This window comes from Python bivittatus, unplaced genomic scaffold (assembly GCF_059951505.1).
Source record: "Python bivittatus isolate LINGU-HERP-01145 unplaced genomic scaffold, Pbiv_v1 ctg000700_np1212, whole genome shotgun sequence".
NCBI classification, from domain to species: Eukaryota; Metazoa; Chordata; class Lepidosauria; order Squamata; family Pythonidae; genus Python; species Python bivittatus.
Genome location: NW_028277098.1, coordinates 72,573,034 through 72,589,089, shown reverse-complemented (window position 1 = coordinate 72,589,089; position 16,056 = coordinate 72,573,034). Strand labels below are relative to the sequence as shown.

Below are 16,056 nucleotides of genomic sequence, written 5' to 3'. Positions count from 1 at the left end.
GGGAATGGAAAACCCAAAACAAGAAATCTGGCTTCAGTGGTCAGAACAACCATAACCATGTTACCCATTGTGAAACAGCTATAATTGTGAACAGTTGGGGGAGGAGGCTGAAACATGATTCTGTTGAAAGATTTTAGGCATACCATGTGGGGTCCAGCTCACACATCAATCAAGATGGCTCTTTCTGCACAAACCAAGTAGCACATCGGAAGGGCTTCATGGCCTCTGGCCCCAGAATGTTTCACTACTCACAATCAGGGGCATTTTGTGAGCTTTATTAATGAAAGTACAGGTAATTTTATACATAATGCAACTACATTCATGAGTTACAGAGTTGAAAATGGCAGCAACATCTGCATTTGAGATCTCATACTCAAGTGGTTTGTCTCTTGGCTTTTTCACTTCCATTATTTTTGCAAATGTGATGAAAATATCTTTTGCTTCAGCAAGCATACTTTCCCCCTACCCCCTGCCTTTTAAAGAGAATTAAAATTGAAGCATACATAACATCTCTTCAAGCATTTCACAAATGCGAACAAGAACTGCTTGACTCAGTTTGTCTGTTCATTTGGTCAGAAAAAGAAGCCCTTTGTTGTCATTTTTTTTGTGGGGTCCCCCTCCAGTACATACTGTCTAATAAACACTGCATTGAAGCCTTGATTATTTTGCATTTGTGTCCTGCATTTTGAATCCACATCATGATCTCCATAAATTAGCCTGGTGTCCTCCAGTGGTCATTCTTGCTGGAGATGATGGGCACTGGAGGCCAACATATCTGGATGATAGGAATTCCACTTGTTCTTTTTGAAATGATGGAGTCCAAGATATGCAGTCTGGGAGACGGAGCTCTATCTCTGTTAATAGGTATGAATTCTTGCTGCTTTCTATCAGGCTCCTGAGAATGCCTCAGTGCGTCTCCTTATTTGGATGTTGACGGAAATAGACTAGAAAATGAAAAACTTCTAATTGTTTACATTTGCACCCCTGGCATTATCTCAGTGCAGATATGCTTTGGCATTTTGTGTGAGCCATGAAACACTGCTCCACAAAAAGTTAGATATATCTATTCATCTATATATTAATCTCTTAAAGCCATGTAAATGCAAAAACATGTTTTAATTTACAGCCTGAACCATAAATTAGTCGAGTTCAATACTTGGATTTAGATACAGGAAACTACTAAGCCTACCAGGAAGCTGAACTGTTTTGCTGATGGAGTTGTTCTTTCTTCATTACTCTTCATAGGGCAAGGAAATGGTCCCTTTAATCACCACAGTACTGTCATATTGTTTCAACAGTTCTCATCTTGCACATTCTTCTGCAAGTGAAATGTTCTGTGCTCCGTGTCCAGTTCATGCTGCGTATGGTATCTACTTCATTCAAAGCTGTGCCCCAAACCTTATATCCTCTAGATGTGTTGGGTTACAATGTCATATTTAGCACATGGCTAATGATTGGGGATGATCAGTACCATAGCCCAACACACACAGAAGAGCCAGACTGGGGAAGACAGTGAGGGGGAAAAAAAGTGCTACTTCTTGAGACTGAAAACAGAGATTCAGCAATTTTCTAAAAACACTGTCACTCTTCCAGTCTCAGGCTCACTTCATACATGCCAAGCTCACTTCATACATGCCAAGTGGCATATTTGCCACTTCAAAAATACTTGCTGGTGACCAACTTCAGTCTTATCAGCACCCCCTGCATAGCCTGAATATTATGGGTACTCCATCAGGATTGATGAGGTCGGATGCACCCATTGATCCAACCACCATGTGATGCTAAATAATCATATATTACCAGGAAAGTATTTGGCAGCCATTATGCTAAAATATAATTCATGACTTGGGATTCATTTAGCGGGAAAGAAGACTGAAGTGACAAGGAAGGGAAGCTGACACATAGAGTGGGTGGAAGAGACAGCATTCTCAAAGTCCACATAACAAGGCTTACTGATGGGCATTTCAAAAACACAGATCTGAAAATCATCAATGTCTCTTCCTTCAGAGTGTTTCTTTCCATAAACCAGCATATTGTTTTAAAAAGAACTATTATAGAAACCTTCTGGTCCCCAAATTTTATCCCATGTCTGTAGTAAATGAATGTCTTGACAGATGTTTGATGTGATCTTCTAGTTATTGCCCACTTGATTAGTTAGAGCTCAAACTGATTGTTTGCCCCAAGTTCTAGAGATGCTGCCCGAATTTTTTCAAATTTGAGCTTCCAAAATTCAGCCCATTATACATGTAGACTGCTTGCCTTTTCCATTACTTCCCACCCACAGCTAAGCTTGTTCTTGTTCTCCTATTTGAATTCTACGATTAGGTATTCTAAAATGAGGCTGGGAAGTTGCTGCTTACTTCAGAGATAGAAGCAGCATGGCCCTCCACCTGGCAGTAATGCAATCCGTTCAGCTGCCCTTGCTTGCAGCTACATTCATGGCACCATAAGAGGTCTTCGGCAATCAAATGCAAAACTCATACCCATCTCTTTCCACCAAAGGAGCCATGGCCTATACAAATTTATTTTTGCTTTTCCACTATCAGAGAAATGGAATCCTTGAGGTCACAGAGACATTGGACAATGGGTTATGTCTCCATGATTTCTCCTCCACTCTCCTGCTTCAGTATACATTATTCCAGACATAATAGACCATGGCATTGCCACTTCAGTCCAGCAGCAAAGGGTACAAATGTAACAGCTTCATTTGGAATCTTCTCGTGTTGAAAGTATGCTGTATACCTTCTCATGCTGCTGCTACTCCAGTGTAGCTCTTTCAGTGTTCATAGTGGCAGGTGACTGCAGTGTTGCTGCCTGGGAAATGGTGAGATAAGCAGAGATGCCCCAAATTCAGACTTCTTCAAGAGTGACAATATTTGCCCCTTTACCTTCTGAGCTACCGCAATGAAAATTAGACAAAAAGCCCAAATATACCATATCTGCAGACCCTTCTCAGGAGAAAAACAAGTTTCATTATTAAAAAGCGCTAAAAATAAATATTACTTCTTCCTGGTAACATTGCCTCTTGGCAAACCATCTAATTCCTTTATCCAAATTAATCCCACAGAGAACACTGTTCATCTGGGACTAATGCAGGGCGGGCTGTTACTCTGCTGAGTTCTTCTCATGTAAACAGTCACCCGAGAGACAAACACAGTGATTCAGCCTTGGCAATCTCATCTGTCCAAGAAATCTAGATTCTTTTCCCTACTATTGAAGTAACTTGGGAACATCCACCTGCCAAAATAAGACATGAACCTGTTAGTACAAATTCTAAAACCAGAGGCATCTAATGGTGGTACAGACAATTCCAGGATACAGCAATTCATCAGACAAGCAAGTGTGTTAATATCCCCTCTTTCACTCTCCTCCATCTTCCCTTTGTGGCTCCCTCCCATCACAGCTATTTTTATTATTAAAAAGCACATCTTAATTTAGGTTAGCCCTGAAACAGCCTTGTCAAAATGGGTTTGCCTGTTGAGATTGGTGTTCTTAGAGGCAGATGCTGAAACCTAAAAGATCCTGACATCCTGTCTCAACTGCCATCTGCCTTATCTGCAAAAGATAGTGGCACCTGAAGGGCTGCAAGGATTATCCAAATAAGTGGGTAAACTCAGGTGGTGCTTTAGAAACCCATCTTCCAACAGAGATGTTAATTGGAGACTTTTTGGGTGTGAAACTCCACCAGGAGTTTAGCAATACTGAAGGAATATAACCCTTGCATGCAGAAATGACAGGGAAATATTCTATCATTAGACACAGAAATTTGAGGTGACTGACTGTATGTGTGAGTAAAGCATTAAAATAAACTAGCATTATCAAGGTGGTAGCTTTATTGAACCTAGCAATAATTGTCAAATGCTGCATCCCAGTATGACCTCCATGACTGTGTCTTGATTCACACATAGCAAGAAGCCATTGTTTGTTTTAACTATAGCTCGTTGAACTATGGCCTGATGTATATATAACACTGTGCATAAAATATGGATTACAAACCACAAGGTTCAGTCAATGAGTAACATTAAGCAAAATCAAGCAAGTCACATTATAGCTTAGTGCCATAATGACATACCTTCTTCAACTGCTTCTTGTTGCTAGAGCGAATGGCAGCCAGAAGTTGATCTCTGGAATTCTTCTCCTGGGGAGGAAGCGCTTTCTCTACCATCTTCCTCTGAGTGGCCGGAGAAAGGGACAAGCGTAAGTTTTCATTAATCAAGGGAGGAGCAGGTGGAGGGGCTAGAGGGGGTGGTGGGGGAGGAGCATCTGGGGTGCCAGTTTTCTTAGGAGGAGCTTTAGGGGAAGACCAAGGGGAGGTTTTGGGGGATGGTTTTGGAGAACTCTTTGGTGAGCCAGCTGGCAAGCATCCTGCCTTTGGCACCTCAAGGAAGTCCTTCTTCTCCACCTTTTCTTGAGCCTGTTTCTGCTGTTGTAAGCGTTTCTGTCGTTGTTTGTCCATATTCCTGCTTAGCAGGTTTGTGACTGTCATGCGTGGCCCAGCTAGTTCAAAGTGGTAGCCCAGTTTCAGTAAAGTGATGTTCTCTTTCAGCAGCTTGGCTATCTCCATCTCAGTCTTCCCTCCACAAATATGTCTCTGATTGTGAAAGCGCAGCTCAGTCAGAGTGTTGTTCTGCAGCAGTGCACGAAAGATGGCCAGAATCCCTTTGCCTGTGATATGATTGGAATCCAGGTTTATGCTTGTCAGTGACTTGTTGGACTTTAACATGATGGCAATGGCAAATGCAACATGATCATCAGCACGTGTGTTGGCCAGGGCAAAGACCTTGACCACGGTGTTGAATTCCAAGGCCTCAGCAAAGCGTACCAGGATCTCATTGTTGATGCAGTCAGAATTATTGATGTTAACTTCTACCATCTCTGGGTCATTATTCTTAATCTTTTCCAAGGGTTCATCAAAGATGCTGGTGGCTTCATCCTCCTTGCTCTGGCTTGAAGAACTATCTGCAGATTTAGAAGGGCTGCTATCAGGAGGCTCCTGGATCATGTTCTCTTGCTCTAAAATTGAGACTTTTGTCTCTGGAATTCCTTTACTATCACTCAGCAATTTCTCTTCAGTGCCAACCTTTGAGCCTGGCTTTGTAGCTGAACTTATTTCTCTTGCTTTGGGGGGTTCTTTTTTATCTTCTCTCTTTGAGTCTTGCTTTAAAGCTGATCTTCTTTCTCCCATTTTTTCATATTCTTTTTTATCTTCAATCTTTCTGTCCCACCCAGTCCCTCTCTTATGTTCTGCTGCCCTCTCTTCTTTTCCTTTATCTTCTACTGACTTGCTCTTTAGCAGTTTACCTCTTTCTTCCCCTCTCACCTGGCCTTTTACATTTTTATCTGCTGCCACGGATTTTTCTTTCTCTCTGGAGAACCTTTTTTCATCCTTACTGGTTTTCTCGTCTTTAGCTAGTCCCATTTTCTTGTTGCTGTCTGTTTCATCCTTTCCCTTCTGATTTGCTTTGTGGACCTGTTCTTCTTCTTTTCCTTCTTTTATCAGATCAGAAGGTCTACTTTTTTTCAGATCTCTGCTGTAAGGTTCCTTACGCTTGTCTTCGAGAATCTTTGCCTCTTTCTTTTTCTCTGTTGCTGTTGCTTCCTTGGGAGTGGGGGGAACCAGAAAGAAAACTTGGTAAGAGAGAATGATCCTATGCATGTCATTTTGAGCTCCCAGAAAAAAGGCAAGATATAAATGTAGTAATAAACACATATTTAGTAGAATAAAAACCAGCAGTCAGTCAATGAAAACCAGAGCTAATATTACTACCATTTCCAAATATTAGTTAAACCTAGTTATACAGCTGCCTAGTTAACGTGAAAAATGCATACGGCAGTGGTGCTGTTAGCACAGACCGTAACAGCAGAAGTCCAGAGTCTGTAGCTGCTGGGCAAACTGTACCTGTCATTGCAATTGTGGGGTGCTTCTGCTGAAGTTCCTCTCAGTGGTGATGCTACTGGAGGTGATGAAGCAGGGGAGAGGTAGAAGTTGATACAAACATGATGGACACTGGATGCTAAGAAACTGGGGCAAGATGTTTGAAAAGAGGTCAAAGTCATGGAATAAAGCCACATCCAGGGAGAGGGGGGCAAACTACATGTGATGCATTTTTGTACCTAATATGCTGCTAGTGGTGGGTGTTCATAAAGATTCCCTTTGTAGGATCCAAGATATTCTGCTGCAATAGGTTGGTTTCAATAAAATGCTTGGAGACAATCTTTTCTCCAGTATGATATTAATTGTATTTCTGATGGATTTAATTTAGTGTCTCTGAAATGCTACTCAAATTCGTGCTGTGATTTTCCTGATAGACCAGAACCAGTGTTCAATTGCTATGATATAGTTTTGACAGCCATTTCTGGGGTGAGCCATATTGTTGGTCTCATTTCACCTTATGCTGTGGCTTTTTAGGTTTGCTTTCCCTGTTTCACTTTCATTATCAAATTCTTTATCTACGGTATACACTATTGCACTCCTTTTAAGTAATAGTCTGATTGCTTATTTAATGGCTTGCTTTTCTTAGAGTGACAGGCTCACTAAATATGTCCCAGTTCATTTCATTTTCTGCAGGTTTTTCCTTTACATTGGCTTACAGTTTGTGTGTGTAAATATCTGCCACAATGATAACACAATTAATTTTAACTTATTGTCTGTCTATATGTTATTGCCAAGTTTATTAACATTTGTTTTCACTCCTGACTGAAGCTATATTGTAACTTTAGCAGCAGTTTCCATGGACACTGTATAGCAATTTTTGTTGCTCTTTTAAAAGTTAAATGTCCTAAGAATCTTAGATTTGTTGAGGTTTTTAAATGTTTTCTTTCAGAATTCCACAAACTAGCTGATCTTGGAATGCATCATTTAGCCCTTCACCAAATATGCAAAGTTCAGACATATTTCAAATTCAGCTGCCTATGCTGTAATGGCCTCTCCCTCTTTTTGTTTGCAATTATGAATCTTTAAATGCTCTACAGTCAATAATAATTTTGGAACCAAATATTCTTGCATTGTTTTTACTAGTTCTGCAAAGCTGAATTGTGAAGGTTTTGTGGGGCATTTAAGCTTCTGAATAAGCTGTGTATTCTATTCCCTATAACACTAAGCAAAACAGATATTTTTCCCAGCAACTAACTCTTTTGCTTCAACAAAATAGTTCAAGCTTCTTTCTCTCTCTAATGTCCAGTCATCTGTGGCACCATCCTGCCCAGTAATCTTTTCCTGAACTGAGCCGTCCTGCTGTGTTCTTTTCCCTTTGTCTTTACTCCTTGTGTCCATTTAAGTGTTAATTCTTCCTATGTATGTTTGTTTATAGTTTTGCTGCTCTTCCTCCCCCTCTGGAGTAAAGTAAGGCTTTTGTTTTACAATCCTACATTGTAATCGCTCTTGTGTTATTGATCAAACTATACTAACTAGACTTAGGAATATGTTTTTCTGCTGCTTGCTTTTCTGAAACTTCTAGAGCAGTGTTTCTCTACCTTAGCAACTTTAAGATGCGTGGACTTCAACTCCCAGAATTCCCTAACCAGCTTGCCTGCTGGCTGGGGAATTATGGGAGGTGAAGGCCACACAACTGAAATTGCCAAGGTCGAGAAACACTGTCCTAGAGGAACTAACTCCAGTGAGTCTGCAAGAACTGTAAGCCATACAGACAACCCAAGATAATCAAGCAACAGTAGAAGATCATGGGCATCAATCAATAACAATAATAATCCAATACATTGCAAAGATGATATATTTAGAATTGAAAGGTATTCAGCACCACTTACAGAAAAACACTCCATACCCTCTAAAATTACAAAATTATTTACAATGAAAGTCAGTGATATAGAGAGTATTTTGTGTGTGTTCCAAGATTAGTCTTGAGTTATATATTTTCTGCAATAGTAGCTAAATAAATAAATAATCACAACATTGGAAACCAAGTATTTTAACTGGAGAAGCCCCTTGGTTCAGTTACTGTGAAAGTATAATTTCCCATCTCCCACTTTGGACTCGGTATAATTGAGGAAATGCAGCTATGCAAGCAGTGTTCTATTTTGATCCCTAGACCAAACTACTTGGGCATAAGGTACCCCCCACAATGATAGTAATGTTCCACAAACAGAGAGCTGGGCCAAAAAATATAATTGGCATCGTCTAAGAATGTTGTGATTGTCAGGGTGTTTAAAATTGGAAGAATAACATGGCGTAAGGCATTGAGCACCTGCCAAAGACTTTAGGGGAGTTCAGGGGACACCTTTATCAAACTTGGAGCCTTTTGATCCTACTGCTTTACCTCATGCATTACTATTGCTGCCTGCACGTTTCCCCTTCTTACCGTGGCAGCTGGAAGAGTGAGGAGAGCCACTATTAGCCACAAGATATGTACCCTTTCTCTGAACAGTTTTATAAGCTGGACCCATAGGAAAGAACAAATGAATAGGCAGAAAGAGTAGAAAATGTGGAGCAGGGAGTCTAGCCAGTTTGGTAGATGGGAATTGGACCTGGCACTGGAATTACAGCTGCCACTCTAAAATCAGCTGCTTTGGGTTACATAACATAGCTTCATTTCTTTCTTTCTTTCTTTTTTTTAATAAAATAACAGGGAAGTTGGTAAGTGCTTTTCAGAAGACTTGGTCATCAGCGTATAATATAATACTATAACTGTGATGGAATGGACTTATGAAGGCCATGCTCAGGGAGATAAGCATGTTCTTAGCCCCCAACAGGACCGTGGGAAGTTCAAGAAGATGAGGCTGGCACCTCCCTAAGGAATTCACAGTGTTGTGGCTGGCTGGCTTGGGAACTTGGGTTCAGTCTGGCAAGATTCTGTCTTGAGGTGGAAGCTAATAAACGCAACAGAACTGTATTTGCATTGTCTCGTGAAGTTCTTTGGGCTGAATCTGACAATAACTGAAAATGCAAGTTGAATAATAGAGAAATGAGAGAAAATCCCGCAACTCAATAATTTTTTCTCACCATTTATTTATTACATATTGCAGTGGTTCTTAAACTGTTTGACCCGATTACCCCTTTTCCCAGTCTTGAATAATGCCTTTACTCCCACAAAAAACGCAGACTCTGTTGTTCTACACAAGCATCTCAGCCATAGCAGTCCCAAACCAGATCCTTAACTCACAAACAAACAATTACAAATTGCTCCATTACCCTCAGGATATGCCCACATTACCCCCTTGGGATTAATTATCCCCTGTTTAACAACCACTGGCATATTGTATTCATATTCCTGCAAAACTACTGTGCTGCTTAATAGATGTTCTACAATAACTAAAAAGATGGGAGATGCAGTTGGAGAACAGAGGAATATTAAGACTTGACAGTGTTGTCTAGTTCCAATGAAATTCCATGAACCAGATAGAGAAATGACACTATAAAAAGCACATTGGTAAAGACCATTGTTTTGTTAAAAGAATCAGCAAAAAAAGCACAAAGACTATTCCCCATGTATGAACTTTAATTACATTTTGCTATTCCTGCCGAAAACTAGAGAGAACTCTCATAAGACAGTTGTTTAGGGTGTGTTGGACCCGTAGCTTAAGCCAAATTCTCAGGTCAATGAACTTGCCCTTTGGAGTGGAATCAAGATGTATTAAAACATAAAATCTAGCTGTCCATTCCCATGTAAGAGTAGCTTAGTCAAAGTATTAGACTTGAATCTCCCAGGCTTAAATGGATTGTCATTTTTGGCATTGGCAGGAGTCAATGTTTCTCTATCTTCTTGCTAAAGGAAATCCACAGAAAAGGCCATCTGTTCTAAAGAAGTTGAAATAATAGGCCACATGATTCAATAGAGTTTGCCTTAAGCTGTTGTTTACATACAGAAATAAACAAGCTCTGTTTTTGGAAAACAAGAATCTCTGTACTTAGTTTGAGATTACTTGGCCTTATTTGCACTGTAAGTATCTAGAACTACTCATCACGGTTAGGAATACAAACAAACAAACAAAATATTCCAGGATAGACAGTCTATGATCTCATTTACCTACTAATAGGGCTACCAGATCTGAAGTAAAACATCCAGATGATCACTAGATATTTTTGCTGCCACCTAATGGTTGTTTGGGTATTTGCAGACCAAATGTAGCCCTATTAGAAACACACCACCATCCTTTTCTCCCTCTCCACAATTTGCAATCCATTCCTACTTATCTTTCAAGAAAAAAGAGAAAGGCAGTAACAATGTTATACTTTTTATTGAGCTCTGGTTTTTCTCAATTAACCTAGTTTTCTAGATCCACATGATACACTGAGCCATAAAGTTGCGGTAGGCTGATACATTGCATCAAGTTAACATAACCTATCATTACATACAGCTTCACCTTGACTAGCCATTCCATTGTCAGCTAATATTATCTTATGGTGCAATATGTGAACTCAAAAACGTGTATCTTTTAAAATTAATTAAATAGCTGCAGGGAGTTATTCAAGACTTGTATTGTGGTCAGCATTGCATGGCCCAAAGCATGGAGAGGAATAGTTATACTGTATTGATCTAACATGAGTACCATATCCCATTCTGGGCAACACAACTTAAAAAAAAGAGAGAAAAATGAGCAGAGAACATAGACAGAGAATGGCAATGAGGATGGTCAGGAAATCAAAACTGAGTTTTATGAGAAGAGAATTAAGGAACTGGATACATTTAGTCTTGCAGAAAGTTAATTGAGAGAGAATCATACTTTTCAAGTAATTGGAAGGATGTCAATAAAGTTGTTCAGGACCTGGAGACTTTGGGACAAGAAGGCATTGTATTAGTATTTTCTATCCCTGCAATATGTTTATCCTATTTTTTTTTAATTGCTCCTATTGGTAACAGGAGGGGCACTGGCTTCCAGAAAGCTTCTGGGTTCAATCAAGGTGCTGGTTGTCACCTATAAAGGGCCAGGCTATTTGTGGGACCACCTTTTTCCCCATTATTCCTGCTCACTCCAACAGACTAGCAGAGAGGGCACGCTCTGGGTCCCCTCTATTAAACACTGTCATCTTGCTGGATCCAGGGGTCCTGTCCTCTCTGTGATAGTGCCTGCCTTATGGAACAACATCCTTCCAGAAATCCCGATAGCCCTGGCCCTACTGGCCTTTTGTAAAGCTCTGAAGACCTGGTTGTTTCCCCAGGGGGTTAGGCTAGCTCTGTTGCTGATGTGTTTTTATGAGTGGAAGGTGTCATTTACCTGGGGCGCCATGGGTTGTTTTAATTGTTGGGATTTAATTTTTGTATGCTGCCCAGAGGCACTGTTGTGATATGAGCGGCCATATAAATTATTTAAATAAATTTTAAAAAGAACAAAACAGGTAATTATTTTCTGCTTTGATCAGAGATGGCCTGTTTGTTTTTTGTTTAGATGATGCCCAGGAACGTTCTGCCACTATCTTCCTCTGCTAGGGCAAAGAGTTTGGGAGACTACTGAGAAAGATATGGTGGTCACTTTTCTGGAAATGGGACAGGCTATCAAAGCAATTAAAGATACTGTTAACACTATAAGTATCAAATTGAAAATGGCTGAAAATAAAATGGCTCATTTGGAATACCATAGGAAATCAGTGGATTCATCTGTACTTGATTTAATAGAGATTGATCAAACTCTTCAGGACTAAATCCCTGGATTCTCATTCTCACTCAGCCGTGTGTAGCTGGAATTCAAGAAGAAGCTGAACCACCCCCCTCCCCTCCCGGCCCTGCGGAAGTTCTAATATGGGAAGTATTACCTTTGCCTGAAGATTCAGGGATTCATCATGTGCCAGTGCTCCTTTTTATACTGCTGATAAGCCTCTGCCACTTATGTGAGGTTTCTAAGGGGCAATTCTGCAATGTAGCCTAAGCTTGTCTTATGTTGCTTCTGGCTGTTCCTGAAACTGACTCAAGAAAATCCATTTTGGATTGTACTGGTTTGGCAATAGGGCCTTATAGTGTTTACTCCAGGCTTGACTGGTTGCTTCCATGCAGGGAAGACAACTCGCAATGACTGGCTGGCTGGATCTACTAATGCCGCCTTTTCCTTTTGTGGATCATTTCCACCTCACTAAACCTTTTTGTTTCTTTTGCTTTCCCAGATGTTTGTACACATGGATGTCTTCACATCCCCTTCCCATATTTTCTTCTTTCACATAATGCAGACCCCCCCTCCCCATTGTATCATTGTTGTTCTGAAGCCAAGATAAAGCAAGGGAATGGGCTATTCCTTTGTTTCCCTCTAAGTGCACAGAGACTATAACAGCGAAGAACTGATGGTTCAGGTTTATAGAAGCAAAGGAGTAACATTCATTGAAACTTTTCAGCTTTTTTCCCATGTGTTGTTGCTTTGCAACTTGATTTTTAAAAAAGAAAGGAAACTATTGGAGTGGGCATAACATGTGAAAGAAAGAAGAGAAGGCTTCATTTAGCCTGGAGAGAAAGCAAAAGAGTGCCTACTGGGAGGTCTAAGTGTGGAATGTAAAGATGTATAAGTGGTATGCTGGCAAAAGAGTTGGAGAAAACGTGGTGGCGAAGAATGTTTTACTGGACTCCATGGCCTTTCAGGCCATCTTTAAATTAATTGGAAGGGAGGAAAAGGAAGCTGCTGAGAACATATCAGTCCAGCAACCTAAGTAACAGTTGGAGGCAAATTGAAACCAATTTTGATCTATGTTAGACTGTAACATTCCATCACCCAATTTATATGCTTGGGTTTATAGTATTTTGCAAAGTGACACATTAGTGTAACTGATTTTTGATGTTCAAGTACTTTCCTTTTTTCCATATGCAGATATTGCTTTCATCTGGAGTAGTTCCTGGTATCTCATTCTTTGATAACTAAAATTAAACCATGTGATACAGATGCTATCATAATTTCAGGCCATGTACCATGTATGCACTATGAAACATACAGTTTTATGTGACAAAAATGGTACAGGAAATGGTAGTGGATTTTCTTTCTTTATACACAGACAGGGAATTGAATGCATCACTATATTTAGTATGGGATACTACCAAAGCATTTATCTGAGGCTGAATTATTGTTTATGGTTTTTACATAAGAACCATAAACAAGAAACATCAATCAGACAATCTTCAATTTGTAGAGGAAAAGAATTATAAATCCTTTTTGCATCTGATCCATCTTCTGAACAATAGTGATATTTGGTCTTTCTTAAACATGAGCTTAACAAGCTTTATGCTTCCAAAACATATTTTTATTACAACGCACCATGTACTGATAATTGAGAAAAGAGAGAGAAACATAATAAATTATTGGCCTTCAGATTCAAGCAAATTGAGCAACATAATCTTGTACCACCAATTTGGGATATATCTGGGAAAATGTATACAGATTCTAGATCAAACAATCATTTAATTTTTTATTATAAATTGTATAGTTCTAATTTTTTATTAACAGGTTTTCTGTTTTTTTCTAAATACCTTTTAGTATTAAAGAGATAAATATATTTATTTTAAACTGAGCAAGAATCCTACTATGTAATTTATAAAGAAGGATGCTAGGTTTTTTCCCCCCCCAGCTACTTTGTCCTTTAGATTGTAGCTGATTCTTCCAACTATTGTGCATCAAGTTCAGGCTGGATTTATTATAAAGGGCTGTCAAACTTTTAACTAATGCTCTTGGGTGACATAAAACAAACAAAACCCAGTCACTATCATTTCTTTTAATGGTGAGAAAGCCCTCTTGGAAGTTTTTGAAGCAGGTTTTGGCTTATTTTACTTTTCTTAAACCTTTGAACCTCTTTTCCCCATTATTTTAAATTTCTTGCCTATATAATTAGAATGTCTGCAAATATTAACCTAACTAGAGTAGTGGGGAAGGATGTAAGATTCCACTATAAGCTGATATGTGTTACAGTACAGTTAGAGCGTCTCATTTCATTACCACATCATGTCACTATAGGAATCCCCAGGAAATCTCAAATGATAAATCTGAACTTACCCATTATGCTATAAATGAAAGAAAACTCAGATAGGTAGTCTAGAATTCTCTTGAGTTTTGGGCATAAGATAAATGTGATTAAGATGAATCTAACACTAAGGGTACATTTTGAGAGGACTCCCTACATTATTTTAAATTGATTTACAGGATACTGTTACATTTCTTTAGGAAGGATCTCCTGTGAGACTTTCATTGTGCAAATTACAATTACCTGATGGAGTTAGTTTTCCATTCTTTCAGGTCATTTGCTATTTATTCTCTCTTTGATCACTAAGAAGGAATTAGAAGTTTTAGAATACAGCTCCTTTTTGGTCTACACTTTCCAGTTATTATTTGACCCCATTAAAATCCTGGCAAGTATTGGGCTCCATTTCTTCAGGGATTTTTTAAATACCTGCACATAATTCCACAATAGAGAGAAAGAGAGATGGACAGATGGATAAATTTGTGTTGCAAATATAATTTTGACCCTTCAGGAATGAGCTCTTTCATGAAGCATTAATGGTGCCATAATTAATGAACCTAAATAACCTGAATGAACATATGTATTATTAAGGTGTTATTATGGCTGATTTTGTTTAATTTTTAATTTTGTTTCTCTGTTTTAATGTTATATACTATAGATTTTTTTATCTGCACAGCATCATTAACCACAGGGGATCCTGTGGGAGTTAGTAATATACAAGTTAAATGAATGAATGAACAAATAAAACTATGGTTATAACAAACTTGATTCATAGGCCATCCTTGCTCTAAACACTTAATAAAGATTGAAGGATGCCAAACCTTATTGCTTTTGAATCTGGTCAATTTATAAGCAACTTAGTCCCACCTTAGGCTGGGTGACTTTGGGCTAGTCACCCTCTCTCAGCCTAACTCACTTCACAGGGTTGTTGTGGAGAAAATAGGAGGAGGAAGCAGCATTAGGTATGTTCACCGCCTTGAGTTGTGTATAAAAAGTAATAAAGGTGGGATAAAAAACCTAGAACAACAACAACAACAACACTGAATTGTAACACTTCTGAAGCCTTGTTCATGTTTGGTCCTTGCAATCCTCTATCTGATCCCATGCTGAGAATGCAGAAAATGCCTTCCAGTTCACCATGTCTTGTAGCTATTGGCACAAACTTCCCATTCTCTGCCCCTGCACTTTCTTTAAAAAGAAGCAGTCCTTTAGGATTAATCACAGATGTTTTGACAAACTAAAATGGAGCTAGTTTCTCCTTAAGCATACTAAAGCAAGCACTGTTGGTGATTGCTGGCAATTGCAGAACATTGCTCCACTACAATGTTCCCTTAAAAGGAAAAGACAACTTTGGAAATGTCTTGTTTTGGAATCTAAACAATGATGCATGAATCCTGCCTTGGTCTTCTTCAAGTGCAGCTACTCTGCTGGATTTGGACCCAGGGAACCAATTATTTAGATATTATTTAACCCATACCGATAGATTTACTTAAAAGAGCTGCAGAACTTAGCAAGAAATTGGCAAGGACTGTAAAATATGAATTTGGTTCAAGTACTGTTAATGCCCCAAACTTAATAAACAATACCTCTGCTTTCTAATAAGCATGAATAAAACTATGATTGGATTCACACATCATGCTAATAATGTTTTGCTTAACAATGGTTTATTGGATATGTACCTCTGCTTTCTAATAAACATGAATAAAAACTATGATTGGATTCACACATCATGCTAATGTTTTGCTTAACAATGGTTTATTGGATATGCACTTTTGTTTTCTGATAAGCATGAATAAAAACTATGATTGGATTCACACATAATGCTAATAATGGTTTGCTTAACAATGGTTTATTGAATATGCATAAATCATGCTTTACAATCCACAACAGCTGGGTTCATACAACCAAACCAAACAAGCGACATTATGGTGTAATGTGATGCTTGAACCTAGTCATTGATCCCAATTGACATCACCACTTGCAAAGAAAATAGTTTAAATCTTTCCTTCAGCCATGTTTTGCAACATTTCCTCTTCCTCCTGAGGATGTTAAAAACAAAACAAAAAACACTTCATTGGTGCCAATGGATTTAAAACAAAACAAAACTCTTGTATGAGGAATTTTACAAAAGATATTACTAGGGGAGGTAGTTTTAAAACTTCTTCCTCTGCCCAGAG

General features: G+C 38.9%; 1 protein-coding gene across 2 annotated transcripts in view; it reads right to left on the bottom strand.

Moving 5' to 3' along the window:
- Positions 1 to 254: 254 nt before the first annotated feature.
- Positions 255 to 16,056, bottom strand: part of LMOD1 (leiomodin 1) — a 31,918-nt gene continuing 16,116 nt past the window's right edge. Inside the window, exons 2-3 of one of the 2 annotated variants that reach the window (XM_007426051.4) lie at positions 4,073 to 5,599; positions 255 to 2,814 (exon numbers count right to left, since the gene is read on the bottom strand). In XM_007426051.4, the coding sequence (XP_007426113.1) occupies positions 2,758 to 2,814; positions 4,073 to 5,599 (1,584 nt within the window). In that variant the 3' untranslated portion in view covers positions 255 to 2,757. Of the gene's footprint in view, positions 3,238 to 4,072; positions 5,600 to 16,056 lie in introns of both variants that reach the window. The other variant, XM_007426052.4, reaches the window with a different exon arrangement.